General features: G+C 32.4%; 4 protein-coding genes and 1 long non-coding RNA gene across 19 annotated transcripts in view; 3 read left to right on the forward strand and 2 right to left on the reverse strand.

Annotated features, from left to right (window-relative positions):
* The first annotated feature begins 16 nt into the window (after window positions 1-16).
* LOC145942592 (p53 and DNA damage-regulated protein 1) lies at window positions 17-3054 on the forward strand. 14 transcript variants are annotated; one of them, XR_014426392.1, is made up of 4 exons: window positions 51-101; window positions 620-729; window positions 811-2143; window positions 2425-2565. XR_014426392.1 is itself a non-coding variant. In XM_083049466.1 (4 exons), the coding sequence occupies exons 3-4, from the start codon at window positions 2428-2430 to the stop codon at window positions 2903-2905; spliced, it is 396 nt and encodes a 131-aa protein (XP_082905592.1). In that variant the 5' UTR covers window positions 51-101; window positions 620-729; window positions 2425-2427; the 3' UTR covers window positions 2906-3054. The 14 variants fall into 14 exon arrangements, 7 of the variants coding, with proteins under 7 accessions (XP_082905591.1, XP_082905592.1, XP_082905593.1 ...); XM_083049466.1 differs by lacking the exon at window positions 811-2143 and adding an exon at window positions 2736-3054 and having other exon boundaries at window positions 2425-2653; XR_014426386.1 differs by having other exon boundaries at window positions 17-101; window positions 408-2143.
* Window positions 3055-3066: 12 nt separating this feature from the next.
* LOC145942594 (decapping and exoribonuclease protein-like) lies at window positions 3067-4909 on the reverse strand. Of its 2 annotated transcripts, XM_083049469.1 has the most exons (5): window positions 4540-4909; window positions 4044-4267; window positions 3790-3906; window positions 3518-3684; window positions 3067-3435 (listed from the first exon to the last, which is right to left on the reverse strand). In XM_083049469.1, exons 1-5 carry the CDS (start codon window positions 4833-4835, stop codon window positions 3217-3219), a joined length of 1023 nt encoding a protein of 340 aa, XP_082905595.1. In that variant the 5' UTR covers window positions 4836-4909; the 3' UTR covers window positions 3067-3216. The 2 variants fall into 2 exon arrangements, with proteins under 2 accessions (XP_082905595.1, XP_082905594.1); XM_083049468.1 differs by having other exon boundaries at window positions 3518-3906.
* Window positions 4910-9564: 4655 nt separating this feature from the next.
* On the forward strand, window positions 9565-12028 carry Mst (misato mitochondrial distribution and morphology regulator). Its single transcript, XM_083050639.1, has 5 exons — window positions 9565-9792; window positions 9887-9967; window positions 10352-10795; window positions 10892-11696; window positions 11771-12028. Exons 1-5 carry the CDS (start codon window positions 9715-9717, stop codon window positions 11977-11979), a joined length of 1617 nt encoding a protein of 538 aa, XP_082906765.1. The 5' UTR covers window positions 9565-9714; the 3' UTR covers window positions 11980-12028.
* Window positions 12029-12531: 503 nt separating this feature from the next.
* On the forward strand, window positions 12532-15399 carry LOC145943172 (calcium and integrin-binding family member 2). Its single transcript, XM_083050645.1, has 5 exons — window positions 12532-12666; window positions 12761-12881; window positions 13342-13513; window positions 13999-14268; window positions 15298-15399. Exons 1-4 carry the CDS (start codon window positions 12581-12583, stop codon window positions 14214-14216), a joined length of 597 nt encoding a protein of 198 aa, XP_082906771.1. The 5' UTR covers window positions 12532-12580; the 3' UTR covers window positions 14217-14268; window positions 15298-15399.
* The window catches only part of LOC145943177 (uncharacterized), a 34957-nt gene continuing 31774 nt past the window's right edge, over window positions 14116-17298 (reverse strand). The window contains exon 3 of the long non-coding RNA XR_014426490.1: window positions 14116-14244. This is a non-coding gene — a long non-coding RNA (uncharacterized LOC145943177). The remainder of the gene's footprint in view (window positions 14245-17298) is intronic.

The raw sequence follows: 17298 nt of genomic DNA on the forward strand, positions 1-17298 counted from the left end.
TCTTCTAGGGAATTTAAGCTCATATAGTTGTCTCACTTGGTTACTATTTTGTCGAAGAGCTTGAACGTGAAATAAATTGACAACAAGGCAAAATAGCAAAGGTAAATTTTGCTGCACATGTTTTATCTTTATAATAAGATTTTGAGTTTTTACATACAATATATATATCAGCTGCTACTGTTTTAAAGTAGCGGTTTTATTTCCTCTTTTCCGACATTTGATATTACGGAGACGATGCAAGCATCATTTAAAGGTACTAGGTATTTTGAGTATTATCCAAAATTTACTGCTAAAACGTGGTTTCCGTAAACTGAAAGTTGAGCGCAGATGCATTGTCTCCATCTCGAGAATTAGAGCTTCGCATTATGCTTTGAATTATAGTTTATTCCGTTGTAATTTGATTAAAGATCTGAGATGTCAATGTGGACATTCGCGTCAAGATGTGGATCATATCTTCTGGGCATGCTCTTTGCTTGCTGAACACAGACCTGCCTTAATCCGTGCTTTGAATGATTGCAGCGTGCATTCGCGAGACATTAACGAGATCCTGAAGACGCCTTCTCCTAGGATAATTAATATTATTTTTTCCTTCATTAAAAAGAACCCGATTTGCATATAGCCGGAGAATTTATTCAACTGAGGAGGACTTATTCATACACCGGTTGTTGGTCAGATGGGTGGTCTCTTGCGCCATAAAACACAAGGAAGAAGATATTACCGAGATACAAGGTACGGAGCAACGTGTTGCTCACAAATACCTGTCATTCGATACTTGTTTCGCAATAAAAATATATTGTGACTGTTGAGAAGACAAATCTAGACTGACAGAGCAAACTGTTGTATCCATACAATTTTCAAGATAAAAAAATCCAAGCGTGATATATGTCCAGCAAGCGTTGGAAAAATGTCTCTGCTACAGTGGATACATATACGACATAACATCGATATACCATGGAAAACATTCGTCAGGGAGTCCTCCAGTGGACAGGATAAACCTCCAGAGAAATGTATTCGTCAATTGACCTTCCAAGGAAACGAAGCAAAGGCTGCCTATGAGGAAGTTATCCAGCAAATTAGTAACAGCCACGCTACAACAAGATTAAAATATTTAAAATCAAAAACTGTTGGAAACCAAAGCAACTCTGGCACAAATCAAGCTTCCTTTAATACGCAATCGAGGAAGACTACAGTTCCTGAAGATATTCTAGCAAAAGTCACGATCAATACATTGTTAAAAGCAGTGGAGCAAAAGGATTTGAAATTCTTACAAAAACATATGACATCAGAAAATGTGAATATATCCGATGACTTTGGTTGGACTCCATTAATGTCTGCCGCATACTGCGGTCATTTGGAGATTGTACAATTTTTGCTAAATCTGGGAGCTAATAGAAGAATTAGGGATAGATCTGGTCTTACTGCGGCCCAATTAGCTTTGAAAAGAAATTACTTAAGTATAGTTGCGCTATTAAGAAAGAAATCTGAATCGATGAGTAATAATCAATTGTCTATAAATGTTCCGAAAATAAATAATACAAATGCTTTATCAATGAAAGCAATGTCTATGGAATCTTCGGAGCATGATGCAGGTGTTTGCAATATTACAGAAGAGAATATACAATCGCAGCACAACCCAATAATTTACTGTGATGTCTGTAAAGCAACCTTTCAAGAAACAACACTGGAAAAACATGAAACGTCTACTTTACACATCTTTAACACAAAGCCAAAATTAAAGCTTACAATGTATGGAATATCAAGACAAAATAAAGGATATAGAATGCTGTTGAATACAGGATGGGATGAGGAAACTGGTCTTGGACCTTCTGGGAAAGGAATAAAATATCCAATTAAAACATGTTTAAAAACAGATCGCAAAGGATTAGGACAATCAGTGGAAAGTGAATATAAAGTTACCCATTTTAAACCAGGTGATACAACTGCCATTAGCAGCATTAAAGCACCTAAGCAGAAACCTTTAAAAAAAAGAGACAGGGAAAGACTACTTCACAGAGATGCCAGAAAAGAAAGAGCTCTACGTATTGCATTATCTTAAAATACATGTGAATAATTTTGTGATTATAATATATATTTGAAAATTGAATGTGAAAATAATTATTACTGTTCTTACATACTTATACTTGTAAGTTTATTCTCAATATTTCTATATTATAATATTTATTAATATCTATTTCTTTCCTTTTTTTTTAATAAATGCTAGCTCATTTTTTCATATATAACATGTCAATTATACGTTAATAAAATTATATAAAAATGCACAGATACTTATTGTTAGTGTTTATTTTACTAAAATGTAGCAAAAATGAAAACTTTCTCAAATTATATCTTATATACAAATGCAATCCTTTAAATATTTATATAATAATTAAAGTAATAATATATAAATTTATTAATATGTTACAGATAATGAGTGAACATCAAAGATTATTGGAACACTTAGAAAAAGTTGAAAATAAAGCTGGTGAAATTCTTACTGATCGGGAAGAAATAATCGCTCTGGATAAGAGAAGAAATGATGATCGCGTTGGAATGAGGGCACTACAAAAACAGTCACATGAAAAAACATGGATAACAGTAGGTCCATTATTATTAAAGATGCCATCTAAAGCAGCTGAAGAGTTGCTCGAGAAAGGTAATTCCAAGTAAAAAAAGAATCTACTTAAAATCTATAAAATTTTCGTATTATATATATAGTGATATAATTGATATTTCAGATCAGAGAGAATGTAGTACTGACATTAATAAATTAAGAAGCAATTTAAAGATAAAAGTAAATGAATTACGTGACTTAGAATTAACTCCACCAGTACCTGGATTAATGCTGGAACCTATGTCCCATAAAGAGATGGATGCAATGAACCAAGTTCTAGGTCGAAGTGTTTGATATATATGCAATACAATTTTTATTTTGTTCAAGTAAGTACAAAGTAAATATGTGAACTTATATTTAATTATAAACGTTTGTATAAAATGTAAAATAATTATTATTGTGTATCGACAAAAACTGAAGTTATTAAAATAATTTCACATAGATATTCTATGTAAGACATAAGTCTTGTTCTTCACTTCAATAATACGTAAAAAAAAATTTATTTTATTAACTTTACCTGTGCATATCTATCCATGTGGATTATAATATATAAAATATCATTGACATATTTTTTTCATAATGCACGTTTTCATATAAAAGAATATTTATTGAAAAGTATTGTAATTTTTTGCTTTATCAACAAACCATGACTTTAAGAAATACATTTCGTCATTAGGAGCTATTTCACTATAATTTATAATATCGCTGGATCCATCAAAGTAAAATTTATACATGCTCTCATTATAATCTTTGATGACAATTTTTTTGACATTGTCTAGAAACATTTTGCAGTACATTTTGCACTTGTCCACCTGACAACAAGGCTGCAATAGTAAAACAAATTAATATATTATTCATTAATACATATATTACATAAATGTTATGTTTCTTAATGTAATTATTTACTTTTGTAAGCTCTGGCAAAGCATACGTAGGATGTTCTTTTATTATGTTCACTTTTCCATGTGTATCTTTCACTCCACATATAAGTCTTTCTATTCCTCCTAAATAATTCTGACTCCACCATGTAATTGCTTTCTTAATAGGGACTGTGCCATATTTGTTGTAGTTTACTGTGCCAATTTCATTATACATTCGACTTGATAATGTTTTCAATTCAATCAATTCAAATGCTTTGCCAATAAGTGTATCAGTTATAGGCTGTTGTGAAACAATACCATCTATTTCTGCTCCATATAATAACGAATGATCATCAAATTCTGCTTTAAATATACAGTGAAATTTTTCACATTCATTAAGAGGTACTGATGGATCTGGTTTATGTGATGGCTGATCTAAAAAAAAAATAGGTACATTAATCAGTTTAATTATATAAATAAATAATTATTTCGTTGTATTTGAAGTAAAAATAACTTGATCAAATTCATGTACACAATAATTTAAAATTCTTCTTTTTCTTAAATTAAAATACCTGCTACCAAACATTGTTCAAACTTGTATCCCCATGAAGAAATTTGTTTATCTTCTGTAGTCGCATTAACATGTTGATGTTCTTTTTCATTTGTGTAGAATTCACATAAATATATCGTACCACGATATTTGCTAGCACAAATAATCCATTTATCAAATTTTTTATATGGAGTGCATAATAATGTTTTTAATACGCCACGACGGCAAATAAAATCAGTATCCAACCTAATTAATATTTCTAATTAATATGTAAAAGTAACAGTTATATATAGCGTATATTATGCAATAATTTATATATATATATATATATATATACACATATATTATTACATAGGGCTGTTTGAAATAAAATAATATATTAAATATTAATATATATAAATATTTATAAATAGTAATATATAATATATTGTGCAGAGGTAGTTTATGTTATACATATATTTCAATATGTATCATACAAGTTTTATATTTAAACAATGATTGTGTGTTTAACAACATACCACTGGCCTTCTTGTGTTGATAATGGTTTTTCAAGTAGATGAAAATTGTCCGAAATCCATCTTAATAAATCATCCAATTTGATATGTAAAGTAGGTTGGTAATGAGTAGACGTAAAATTTTTATTAAGATCGTAGGATACATTGTTAGGATCTGCAGGAGGAATATAATATTTTAGTTGCGATAAATCGGCATGATATTGTGAATCACCGTCGATACTATAATGTCCGATTAATTTAATCGTTATTGTTGGAAACATATTTTCAGAGAAACTTTTACAATCAATTTTAAACGACATTGCTTATTAGCTCTACGGCACCACAAATTTTTATTCTGATTTATCTACAAGTATCAATCAGAGAGAAAACAAAGACGCACTCTGAGATAACTGGGGGAACTCCCGGGTGAAAGATGATGAAACTTTTACTAACTTTACTTGTGAGCGCGCGTGTGTGTGTGTGTAGATATAAACATTTATTTGTAATATATATATGTACAGAGATTGTGTGTGTGTGTGTATTCTTTTGGTATAAGTGCCAAAAGTTATTCAAAAAATATAAATAAGTTAAGGGTCGGCAGGCGACCCAGGCAAACTCCGAATTGATGTTGGAGACCTCGCGCGGTGACAACGCGAAACTCCGGTTTCAGTGTTACCAACGTTGAAAAACCAATTTCAGGTTCTATGTAGTGGTGTATATCCGTACACGTACACACTATTGCATTGCTCACGCGGACGCACGGTAGAGAGACAAGGATCGATAATCACGTTATCCTTGTTCCTCTACCGTGCTAATCACGTGACATGCTACACGCGAGATACGGCCTGAAAATGCTTTCTGGCCTTTCGTAGCAGAAGGCAGGAATGTAGCAAGGCTAATAAGCACCCACTTTTTGTAAATTTTATATATGCTTATGCACATATGTGCGTATATATAACAAATAGTATCAAAAATTTATATATATTTCTCCAAATTGTACAATGATAAATAATAATGATAAAATAATAATTCGCGAGAGTGAACTAATATACAACATGTAAGACACGGGCGCTTATTAGACTTGGCAATTTATTGCTTTTTTACTTCTACTTTTTTATCGATATTTTATGTATCGTCAGCGCGATAGAGAGACAAGGAGAGAACGAGTATTTTAATTCTTGTCTAACATGTAGTGGCAATTGTAGATTTATAGGCTAACAAATATATATTACTTAATTACTTTTTGATTATATTGATGTTACTGTATAAGAATAGTTGCTCCATATAAATCGTGATGTAAAGAACATACGAGTAACATATTATAAATAGCTCAATGCAAGGTGTTCGGTCTGTCACCCTGAAGACTCAAGTTCAAGTCTATCAATATGATTTTTTTTAATAATATATTAGAATATATAAAAATTATTTTAAAAAATATATTTTTAAAGGCGATTAACTTTAAGAATTTTTAAATATTGAAAAGATCAATTATTTTACAACTATCATATACATAAAAATGCAAAATAATTCCGTGAATAAATTAATGTATCCTGTAATAAATCAATAATTAATAAATATATATATATATATATATATATATATTTATTAATTATTGATTTATTAATTATTATATATATATCAGGGACCCGGACCAAAACCGATAACCGTTTCATAACCGTTTTTTTAGTAGAACAGAAACCGTAAACCGTATTGAAATTCTGATAAATTTATAACACCGGAACCATAACCGGACCGTTAAATTATTTTCGGTTTACGGTTCTTTTCGGTATTTTTTTCTGTTTTTGCGCAAATGACGGAAGTGTCATGATAACTGTCTCCTCGAAGTGCAATATTATACAATTATAATTATAAGAGTATTTTTGTGTCGCCAGTGAAGAATAAAATTAAGCAATTATTGTAAACGACCCAACTGGCTTAATGATCTTTATTAATTCGATATCATATATAAATATACAGACTACGTTTCGACCTTTGGTTCAGGTCTTTATCAAGTCTAAAATTAAAGGATAATACTATATAGAAGGAATCATTTTATAAAAGCATAGCGCAAACCAAGTTGAAAACAACAATTATTATAAAGTAAATGATTAAAACATACCTTACTTAAATTTTTTTTCTTTTTTCAACATGTTACAATTCTCTCTGTACTAAACGTTTCGTATAGATGGTAAAAAACGAACTAAGTTAGACATCCTTTATTATTCTATCATAAATAGGGTTTAAATTCTCTGTCTTTATGTAGGTTAATCGTGTTGTTAAATTTTTTTATATAAAACATTTCAGCTATCTCTCTTTTCCTAGTATGTGTTTCACGATGTAAAATATTAAAGGTTGTCCATTTAAAGTCATGTAAATATTCATTTCACGAAACGTTTAATACAGATGAGAGAATTGTAACATGTTGAAAAAAGGAAAAAATTTTAAGTAAGGTATGTTTTAATCATTTACTTTATAATAATTGTTGTTTTCAACTTGGTTTGCGCTATGCTTTTATAAAATGATTCCTTCTATATAGTATTATCCTTTAATTTTAGACTTGATAAGGACCTGAACCAAAGGTCGAAACGTAGTCTGTATATTTATATATGATATCGAATTAAGAAAGATCAATTAAGCCAGTTGGGTCGTTTACAATAATTGCTTAATTATAATTATTTTTTAAATGTTCTGAAACGTGTATGTATTATCGCAATAATGATAGCTGTGAAGATATTATATTTTCTGTTTTATATATATATATATATATATATATATATATATAAGTATATATATAAAGTATATATAAATTATATTACTTTAAAAAATTATTATTAATTTTTATGACATATGAAAATATATTTATATATGTATCTATATTATATATACCTATATCTAAATATATTTTTATGTATAATATGAAGTGTTGTTTATTTATGTCATAAAAATTAATAATAATTTTTTAAAGTAATATAATTTAGAAATTAATTTAATTAGAAAAACAAAAAGTAAAAATTTTTAAAAACCGGAACCGTAACCGAAAAAATCATAATTTAAACGATTTCGGTTTTTTTATTTATCAAAAAACCGAAACTGGAACCGGAACAGTTATTCAATATTTTATTAAACCGTTACCGAAACCGAACCCTAATTTTGTTTCGGTCCGGATCCCTGATATATATATATATATATATATATATATATATATATATATTGATTACTGATTTAGAGAGAGATTTATTACTGGATTAATTTATTTACCGAATTTTTTGCATTTATATATACAATGTATTTGTAGTTGTAAAATTATTGAAATATTTTCAATATTTAAAAATTCTTAAGTATCGCCTTTAAAAATATATATTTTTAATAATTTCTATATATTCCAATAATAATAAATATAAAAAAATATATATATATATACCGATAGACTTGAACTCAAAAGTTTTCAGGGTGATAGACCGAACACCTTGCATTGAGCTATTTATATGTTATTCATAAGTTCTTTATATTATTCTTTATGCAGCTGATATTTTTATACAGTAACATCAATAAGAAATCAAGATAACACATACTTGTCAATCACATATATATATATATATATATATATATACATATATATATACATATATATATAAACTTATAAATATTTTAAATATTCTTTCTAAATTATACATATAATAATCCTTAAAAAATATATATTTTAATATTTAATAAATCATTGTTCTATAATTTGAGATACATAATATATGCGAGATACGGCATACAATAAGATACAATTATTGGAAGATATTGTTAGGAGCAAGATCTAAGATATCGTTATCCTCGTTTTACATATACAGAGAAACAAAGGTAATACGATAGCCGGTTCTTGTTGACATTATCTTTCAATAATCGCATCCGTGTGCTCAACATATTAGTATTTGTGCCTACATGGACGCTACTACATACGCGATGCAAGAGAGACAAAGACAGAACGATTATCTCTCTCCTTGTCAAGCTGTCAGTATGTTACCACGAAAATTTCCCCAGTTCCTTAGATCTAGTGAGAATCGTATTGTCCAGATTTCTCATCAAATAAGTGACATAGCTTCGTGATTTTTTTTTAAATATATTCTTTATATAATGAAGCAAGTCGGTAAAGAGCCGGATTTTGCATTTTCGCTCTTAAAAATTTATAATAAATTAAATACGGGCTCGCAGCTAACCCAACCTTACCCGCTGCTAGCTGCGCATTTCCCCAAGTTTTATGTAAATTTTATTTTCATCTTTTTTTCAAAAAAATAGCTCTTTACCGACTTGCGGACAATCCTACTAATTAAGAATCTCCTAAATTTAATGAGATTCATTCAGTATTTTGGCTAAAATATGGAATAAACGAATCCGTAGTTCCCGGCCGGCCGCTGGAGGTCTCCACCATGTCGCCTGCCGACCCTTAACTGAAAAAATATATTCAACATATATTCTATCAAACAATGATTATATATTTATATTTACTTATGTGCACATATTTTACAGGTTCATCGCTATTTAGCTCGTTTATTTTAAGAATCATTATAAAATATGAAATGTTCAAAATTCATATTTTAAAATATATGCTCATTTGTATTAAACTACATATAATCATTAATAACAATGCTCAAATAATTAATATGCGTACATTGTTAACATATTATTGAATAGAATCATTGCATATAATAATTTTAATTTTATTGCAAAATATCGAATGTATAATAAGATTTTGATATAATAAGAGGAATAATTAAGATTTTCTGTTGTAAATAATTCGCAGAGCTTATCGAATTCATTACATTGGCATATTTTTAATTCTCATTCGTGTGTATGTAAAATTTAAAAATTTAAAGCCGATATCACATGAATTCGACCATCATATTTGCCAGATAAATTGGGTGCATCCAGAAGCACAACCGCTCAATGAGCGCTCGGTGAGCGATCGTGCTTCTGGATGCACCCATTGATTGGTTATTGAATAGAGAATTTTAGAAAGACCCTATAAATTTTCTATCTAATTTTGAATGTCTCATGGAAATGGAGATTGTTGTGTGTATTATAGATAGAAGATAACCTCAAAATATCAAAATCGTGATTCCGCATCCCACAACAAACGGAAAGCTAGTAAACAATTAAGGAAGAAGGAATCTTATAATATATCATATATTCTTCTGTAAGAAATAAAATATAATGACAACACGAGAGATATTGACCATTCAATTGGGTCATTATTCTAATTTTATCGGCGCGCATTGGTGGAATTTGCAGGTATTAATTGTGATATTATTTTTAATTACAAATCTCAACATATCTTTGGAATGCTTAAAGATTGCGATACATTTTATTGCGACTTTTATTGCAGGAGTCTAATTTTACATACGATCCGAAACACCCATCCGAAATAAATCATGATGTTTTGTATAGAGAAGGTGAAAATATGCGAGTAAGTATAATTGAATAAATAAAATTGTTTTTGGACATGTGTTATCATATATGTGCAGATATATTAATAACACTTTTTTCCTGTATCGATTTAATTTGCTTTGGGTAGAGACTATGCATTTCTTTAAAGATTTAGTTACAATATTTTTTATTAGTACAGTTGAGAGAGATATAAAAAGAAAACAAGAGTTACAAATATAGCAGTAAAATCAATGTGAGAAGGGTAGACATATTTACTGTGAAATGTGTTTTACATAATATTAAATAAACTACATAATAAATTAATTGGAATAAAATTAATAAAGTTGCATATGTCCCCAGTAAAAGTTTGATTATAAATATTATGATATAAAATAGTAATTACAATGAAACAATTGTGTTTCAGAAACAGGTAACATTTACACCGAGATTGTTAATAGCAGATTTAAAAGGAACACAAGGTTATCTGAGTGAGGAAGGTACTTTATATAAAACAGATAATCCTTCAGATGATCAGCTGCTATGGGATGATGCAAAATTGGAAGTTACCAATGCTGAACCTAGTCCTGTATCACCTTTTATTCAAAGTTTGAATGAATCAAATAAAACTGTGAATTCTGAAACTTTCAATTTTGTAAATGATGTAAAGTCATGGGTCGACTATATTGTACCGTTATTTCATCCAAGAACAGTGACAGTTATCAAAGAATATTTACACAATTGTACACAACAGCCGTTCAATATATTCACATATGGTCGCGATTTGTGGACTACAAAACAATTCTCCGATGACTTTTCAGACAAAATACGACTATATGTAGAAGAATGTGATTTGATGCAAGGATTTCAGGTATATATTTATACATTTTATTATATGTTCTATATTACAATTATTATTTATATATCGTGAGATACATTGTGAGCATAATTATTTTTAAAAAAATAGGTGCTTGTGGATTCTACTGATGGTTTTGCTGGTCTTGGAGCATCTTGCATTCAGCATCTACGTGATGAGTACGGAAAGAGTATTTTGGCATTTCCGTGTCTAGACTTTAACAATGCCGAACCCAGTGCGTCGGATTTAATTAAAATTGTCAATACAGCACTGTGCTGGCAACACATTGGAGAGTATTCATCGCTTTACAGTCCACTTTCTTGCGGGCAAGTCGGGTGGCCGTTCGCGGCCAATTCACGTAAATTCCAAAACGTAACATATAGCCCAGAACTAAAGTATCACAGTAGCGCGATATTAGCGACTGCTTTGGACACATTGACCTTAAGATATAGAACTAAGAAATATCCAAATGTCAGTTTATCTGATTTATGTGCTGATCTGAACAAGTTAGGTCGCAAAGCAGCGGCGACTAGTTTGAATCTGCCATTCCCTATGAAATTAAAGATGGATTTAATAGACATATTGGACGAATTTGAGGGACCTCTATGGACCAGTCTGACACCGAGCTGCGACATATCGATGGATAATAATATGCAAAGTATAGCGTTGCGTGGAATTCCAGAAGACAGAATAAAGCGACCTCTTCACGAAGCTAACAAACAGATATCAAAACCAGCATATAAATGCTCCAGTGTACACGAAATGATGACATTCTATCTGGCATGCACCTGTCACGCGTCAGCTACACATTTATCCAATATCGAGGCACCGTTGAAACTTTCTTTACCGTATCCGAAGATATTCAATAATAATGTAACCGAGAATGGTAACATCGCCGAGTGGCCCATAGGAACAGGTATAATTAATACTTCTTTAATTAATACTTTCAAAGATAATAATGAACATTAATACTATTCATTTTTTTCTTAGATGTGAACTCAGTTGCGGTGATGGCTGGAATGCATAGTGGTAATAGTATCGCGGCAATGTACAAATCTCTACTTAAACAAACCAAAAGGATAAGAAATATCAAGAAATTGCATGCCTTTGTGGATTCCGGACTGGAGGAAGACGAGTTCACGGAATGCGTTCATAGTTTGGCTGATTGTAAAGAAGCGTACGAAGATAATTATATTTGAAGGCAAACTAAATTATTATATGATAAATAAAACACATTCAGCAACATAATTTCAGTAATACTGATATTTATTGCGATTATATTAAACTTGCAATATTTTATACAATAAAGCTTTTAATAATATATTTACTAAAACACTTGTATATATATCTTATACAATCAAAAATTAAAATTTGACATTTTCCTAAAATTGTATGGATTAATATTAGACTATTCGTGCAATGTTGATATTAACGACTGTTGCTATACAATTCACAACAAAGTATACAAGTAGGTCATAATCCCTCGTAGGATTAGAAGTAGTATTCCGTATCAGAACGTCCCTAAAGATGGGAGTGGCAAGACACACCCTGGTTATTAGATTGCGAATTCGTATCGAACATCGAGAATGCGAAAACAGTCCTCGTTGTTCTTCCGTAAATGTAACAACTCTTTTTAATCCGATCGCTTCATAATTCCTGTCCATATAATTTTTTATAATATATAATTTATTAATTTTTTTCGTAAAAAAATAATATGTGTAAAAAAATTATCTGTGTAATATAACAATATTCTAGAATCCAATATTCGCGAGAAAATAAAAAAATTAATAAGCAATAACAATGGGTAATAAAATAGCAACATTCACTGAAGAACAACTTGAAGATTATCAGGATTGTACTTTTTTTACACGCAAAGAAATCTTGAGGTAATATTTTCACAAATCTTCATAATATATTATCAGTGTAAAAGAATTTCAGATATATCACTATTTTACTGAAACTTTTTTCATTTTCTTCCAGAATATTTAAGAGATTCCGCGAGATAGGAGATTCTGGAATGATACCGCGTACTATGACGCCGCAACAAGCATCGTCTCTTCGTTTACCATTGTCATATTTAGCTCGTATTCCTGAACTGAAGGTTTATATTTCAAATATATAATTAGTTTTGAACATAATAAAAAATATGTTTATAGAGAGAATTTTTATTTTATATCAAATTATTTTAGTAAAAAGAGAAAATAATGTTTATTATTATTATTATATGTTAATGTTTGAGAAAATTATACAATATAGAAATCTATAAAAATATATATTTTAAAATATATCGATTAAAATGTATATTTTTTATATTCTGCTCTGCATATGTGTGTATATACGCATGTGTAAATATGTCTATATACATATGTAAAGTATAACGTTATGTCAGACATTATATAAGATGAGTTTCTTAGAATTTTTTATCCCATTTTAATTATTCTATATATATATATACTTATATTTATTTTTTATTTTAAAGCTGAAAATAAAAACAACTTTTTTTTACTTTTATCGAATTTTTTCACCGACGTGCAAGAGTCTGTCTCTTCTTTCATTTTTAGGAAAATCCATTTAGAGAACGGATCTCGGAGGTCTTTACACAACGCCAGGATCCAGGACACTCGACGTCTATCTCCGAAGGAATCTGCTTCGAGGAATTCCTCGAGATGATGTCCGTGTTCTCTGAACAGGCACCGCGGGATCTGAAAGTCTTTTACGCCTTTAAAATTTACGGTATGGACCACCAGGTGAACCAGACGGACGGACGAACGGACGAATAGACGGACGGACGGACGGACGGACGAGCGAACCGTGAGAGAGCCTGGAGGTCGACCTCGCTGTACCTATAGTTCCGTGGGATGAGAAGTACATACGGCGTTCAGACACGACATCCATGATGCACGAGAATATTTGCACGGAACAACCGATCGATTTTGCCGACGTGCAGCGTCATAATTATATACTCTCTTTCGAGCGAGACGTTTTTCCTTCATAAATTGCGTTTTTGTCTCGTTATATTTTTATTGCTTTTTAATTCTAATAAATTTTATTTGGATGAGTTTAAGTGAATTAAAATGTATTTTCAATATATATAAAGAAGAACAGCCTCGAGAAAATATTTGTTTTAATTATCATTTTTAAGTTCGTGTTTCTCGTTTTGATAATATATGTTTTTTTTATATTTCATCTTCACGATCAATGTAATTTTCCGTGAACAGATTTCGACGAGGACGGAGTGCTGGGAATGGGTGATTTGGAACGCACCTGTCGACAGCTGACTCGAGGTGGGCTAAGCGCTGAAGAGATGACTACTGTGTGTCGAAAAGTTCTGGAAGAGAGCGACATAGACGGCGATGGAGCTCTGTCTTATCTCGAGTTTGAGCACGTTGTAACTAGAGCCTCCGATTTCATGGCGACATTTCACATAAGAATATGAAGAATGGACATCACATAAAGTACCACATCTGAAAGACAAATGTAACATGAAGGTGAATAATTTAAATAAATATATAATTACGATTAAAATTTCTTAAAAATAAAATTAACCCTCTATTGACCAAATTATTTGTTAATTTATTTAACAAACGTTTAATATATTTAGTGAATAAATCGAGACTAAAATAATATTTTATAATAAATTTATACTTTTCTTCAAAAGAAATACAAAGATGTAGAGACAAGTTTCCATTCTACAACTTTAAAATTGAAAAACGAAGAAGAATCTAAAAGATCAAACAAAAAACTAATGTAATTTTAAAATTACATTGGACAGTAGAGGATTAATAAATACCTAAGAAATGATTAGTTTGAAAATTATATTTCTTTCGTTTCATTCGAGTTCACGGTTTATACAATGTAATAATAATGTCTTCATTCTTGTTCTACTTTAAAAACTGCGAACTCAAGTTTCGTAATATATCGAGTTTACACTTTCATAGAGAAGAGACAAAGAAATTATATCCGAAAATTCCCCAACGCAAAAAAAAATAATCGTTGAAATCTATAATAGTTCCTTAATCTGCGAAACTTTAAACTTATCGCGCATTATGCTAATTTTTCATTGCAATTCGAAATAAATTGATCTGTGAAGCATCGAATTTTTTTTAGGCGAAATTGTCTGGCAATATCGCAAATAAAACTTTTGCAAACTCATTGAAAAAAAGATATTTAACTCGATAGACATTTAACCGAAGCGCTATTGCATATAGTGTATCAAATTCCATTTTCCATGGCAGCTTCTTGCCAAGAATGGAGTCGATTTATCTTTAAAAGATTCTCGTTTTCAATCGCTTACAGCTTAAAAACTAATAATGTTTTCAATATTAAAAAAGATTAATGTTCTTCTTTATCCGGCTTTGAATACTTTGAAAGCACGAAACTTTTTTAAACACCCAGTACATCTCATTGTACGCGTTGCGCAGATATACCTTCTTGTGCTCTCATAAGTTGCCCCTGTTGAGCAATAATGAGCGCGATGGTGGATAAGTAACCAGGCTATTTATTCTTACTCCGGACAGGAGTCCCTCCCGGCGATGCGCGAAGAGTCTGACGAATGCGATTTCGCAATTTATACGACGACGTAGGCATCGATTCTCCGCGAAATCAGTGACAAACAGAAGCCGACGAGAGCGGAAGGACGCGCGAGTAACACGTTGCATTTCACGTTCCTCATTATTTCTTCAGCGTTTGATGCTTTGCGCAATTAGCGGAGCGTTTACGCAATCGTATCTACAAATTTAAATATATATATATATGCAATATATAAATTTTTATAATATATAAATCTCTCTCTCTATATATAGGTACATATATAGTTACTCGAATGTATCACGCGTCAAATATGCAATTCTTAGGAGCACATTATACATATCTGTCATACGACGAGTTTGTCATACGACCATACAAAATAACTGTCAGACAGAATTATAGGATTCTGAATTTTCTACAATAATAATTAATCATTACGTCCCGACAAAAAGCTTGTCGAGATAAATGAAATATTAATCTTACGCATACTTTATTAACGCTCGTTGTCGCGATATCGTTCGAATAATATAATATCACAAGTGTCAATCTTTTCTGATAATAAATTACAATTAAACCATTAAATCCGTTTTTGCGATACGAATGCGAGTTGTAACTTGTATAAAAGATTTTATTTTGTAATATATATGAGCAAGCAAATCATAAATTATCTTAATTATTCTCTATTGCAACTCGCTGCGATACGACTGTCTTCTTGTAACATATTTTTAATAAGAACATTCTTTCATCCGCGATGAGAATTTCCGAAAGAGAGAGAGAGAGAGAGAGAGAGAGAGAGAGAGAGAGAGAGAGAGAGAGAGAGAGAGAGAGAGAAAGTAAGAACTTAATTAAAGTCCCTGTAAAAACAAAAGTATCGCCGAGTACGTTTCTGCGTACGCGCAATCATGCGTGCAAGGAAAAAATTTTCGCAAAAATTCCATCATTCGCAGCTTCATTCTTCCCTCTCGAACGGCGCGCACGCGTAAGCATCTTGCGTATCCGTCAGCACGTCTTGTCGCCCCTTTGGTACTTCTCCCCGTCCGGCGGAACCCTGCCCCTCTCTCCGCCAGTCGGACCCTGGACCGTGGTCCGGTCGTCTTAAAAAGCGGTCGAAATCGGAGATACCGCCCTGTGGCACGGCCGGTTATAGTCGGCCGCGCGGTAACTAACCAAGTCTCGGGACCAAGGCCATCCGGTCACTTCCCGGCCCCTACCTGGGGCCCCTGCCGTTCCAGCCTCTCTCCCCGTCCACCCGGCGGGTCGCGGAGTGGCCCTCGAGGCCCCGCGAAGGCTCTTCCCCCCCTTGACGCAGGTCCTCCGCCGCTCTCCGTCGAGGAAACCCGGCTCTCTCGAGAGGTTTCCCCTTCGTGGGGCCCGTAGCCAACCGCCTTCCACGCCGCGGTGTCCGTGCATTCTTGGGCCTTCTCGACGTGGCTTGTCGCGACGGGTCTGTGTGGAGGGACCCCGCGTAGCCTCCCCCTATTCTCCCCCGAGCGGAGGCGAGACGAGAAGTCAGAGAGAAGAGGAATGAGAAGGCAAAGATCGCGGATGGATGGCGAGAGATGAAGAGAAGGAGGAAGAGGGGGGGGAGAGGAGATGAAGACGAAGAAGATGATGATGAAGAAGAAGTAGAAGAAGCGAGCGGCGCACACAGGCCGTAAAGGGGTGAAGGGACAGAGAATGCACCGGTGGTGAAACCAGTGGTGGCGCGATAATGGAGGCGGTTGAGAAGGGCAGATTTCAACTCAGCTTTTATGGCGCCCTGGCGTGGGCGAATTCTCTTCTTTCTCTCTCCTTCGCACGTGTATAGGAGATCTCTGGAACTTTCCTCGGAGCCTCGACCCGAAGGTTTAGCAATGACATTCGGGTGGAGATTTTTCGGAGGCGGTCGCAAAGTGTCGTAGGCGGCTCGGAAGATAGGTAGGTAGGTAGGTAGGTAGGTAGGTAGGTGTACCGAATCCATATCGCGGACCTTGAAGGTAAACCTATCGAAG

Source organism: Prenolepis imparis, unplaced genomic scaffold (assembly GCF_030444845.1).
Source record: "Prenolepis imparis isolate NDT839.2.m4 unplaced genomic scaffold, iyPreImpa1.0 SCAF_11, whole genome shotgun sequence".
In the NCBI taxonomy this organism is placed as follows: domain Eukaryota; kingdom Metazoa; phylum Arthropoda; class Insecta; order Hymenoptera; family Formicidae; genus Prenolepis; species Prenolepis imparis.

Bases quoted from the DNA above. Each gene is read 5' to 3' on its own strand.
- LOC145942592 (XM_083049460.1), top strand. From the start codon at position 905: ATGTCTCTGCTACAGTGGATACATATACGACATAACATCGATATACCA.
- LOC145942594 (XM_083049468.1), bottom strand. From the start codon at position 4,835: ATGTCGTTTAAAATTGATTGTAAAAGTTTCTCTGAAAATATGTTTCCA. The intron at 3,907-4,043 runs GTATTTTAATTT...TTTTTTTTTTAG, and splicing joins TGAACAATGTTTGGTAGCAG to ATCAGCCATCACATAAACCA. The intron at 3,436-3,517 runs GTAAATAATTAC...TTACTATTGCAG, and splicing joins CTTTGCCAGAGCTTACAAAA to CCTTGTTGTCAGGTGGACAA.
- Mst (XM_083050639.1), top strand. From the start codon at position 9,715: ATGACAACACGAGAGATATTGACCATTCAATTGGGTCATTATTCTAAT. The intron at 9,793-9,886 runs GTATTAATTGTG...CTTTTATTGCAG, and splicing joins CGCATTGGTGGAATTTGCAG to GAGTCTAATTTTACATACGA. The intron at 10,796-10,891 runs GTATATATTTAT...TTAAAAAAATAG, and splicing joins ATTTGATGCAAGGATTTCAG to GTGCTTGTGGATTCTACTGA.
- LOC145943172 (XM_083050645.1), top strand. From the start codon at position 12,581: ATGGGTAATAAAATAGCAACATTCACTGAAGAACAACTTGAAGATTAT. The intron at 12,667-12,760 runs GTAATATTTTCA...ATTTTCTTCCAG, and splicing joins ACACGCAAAGAAATCTTGAG to AATATTTAAGAGATTCCGCG. The intron at 12,882-13,341 runs GTTTATATTTCA...TTTCATTTTTAG, and splicing joins CTCGTATTCCTGAACTGAAG to GAAAATCCATTTAGAGAACG.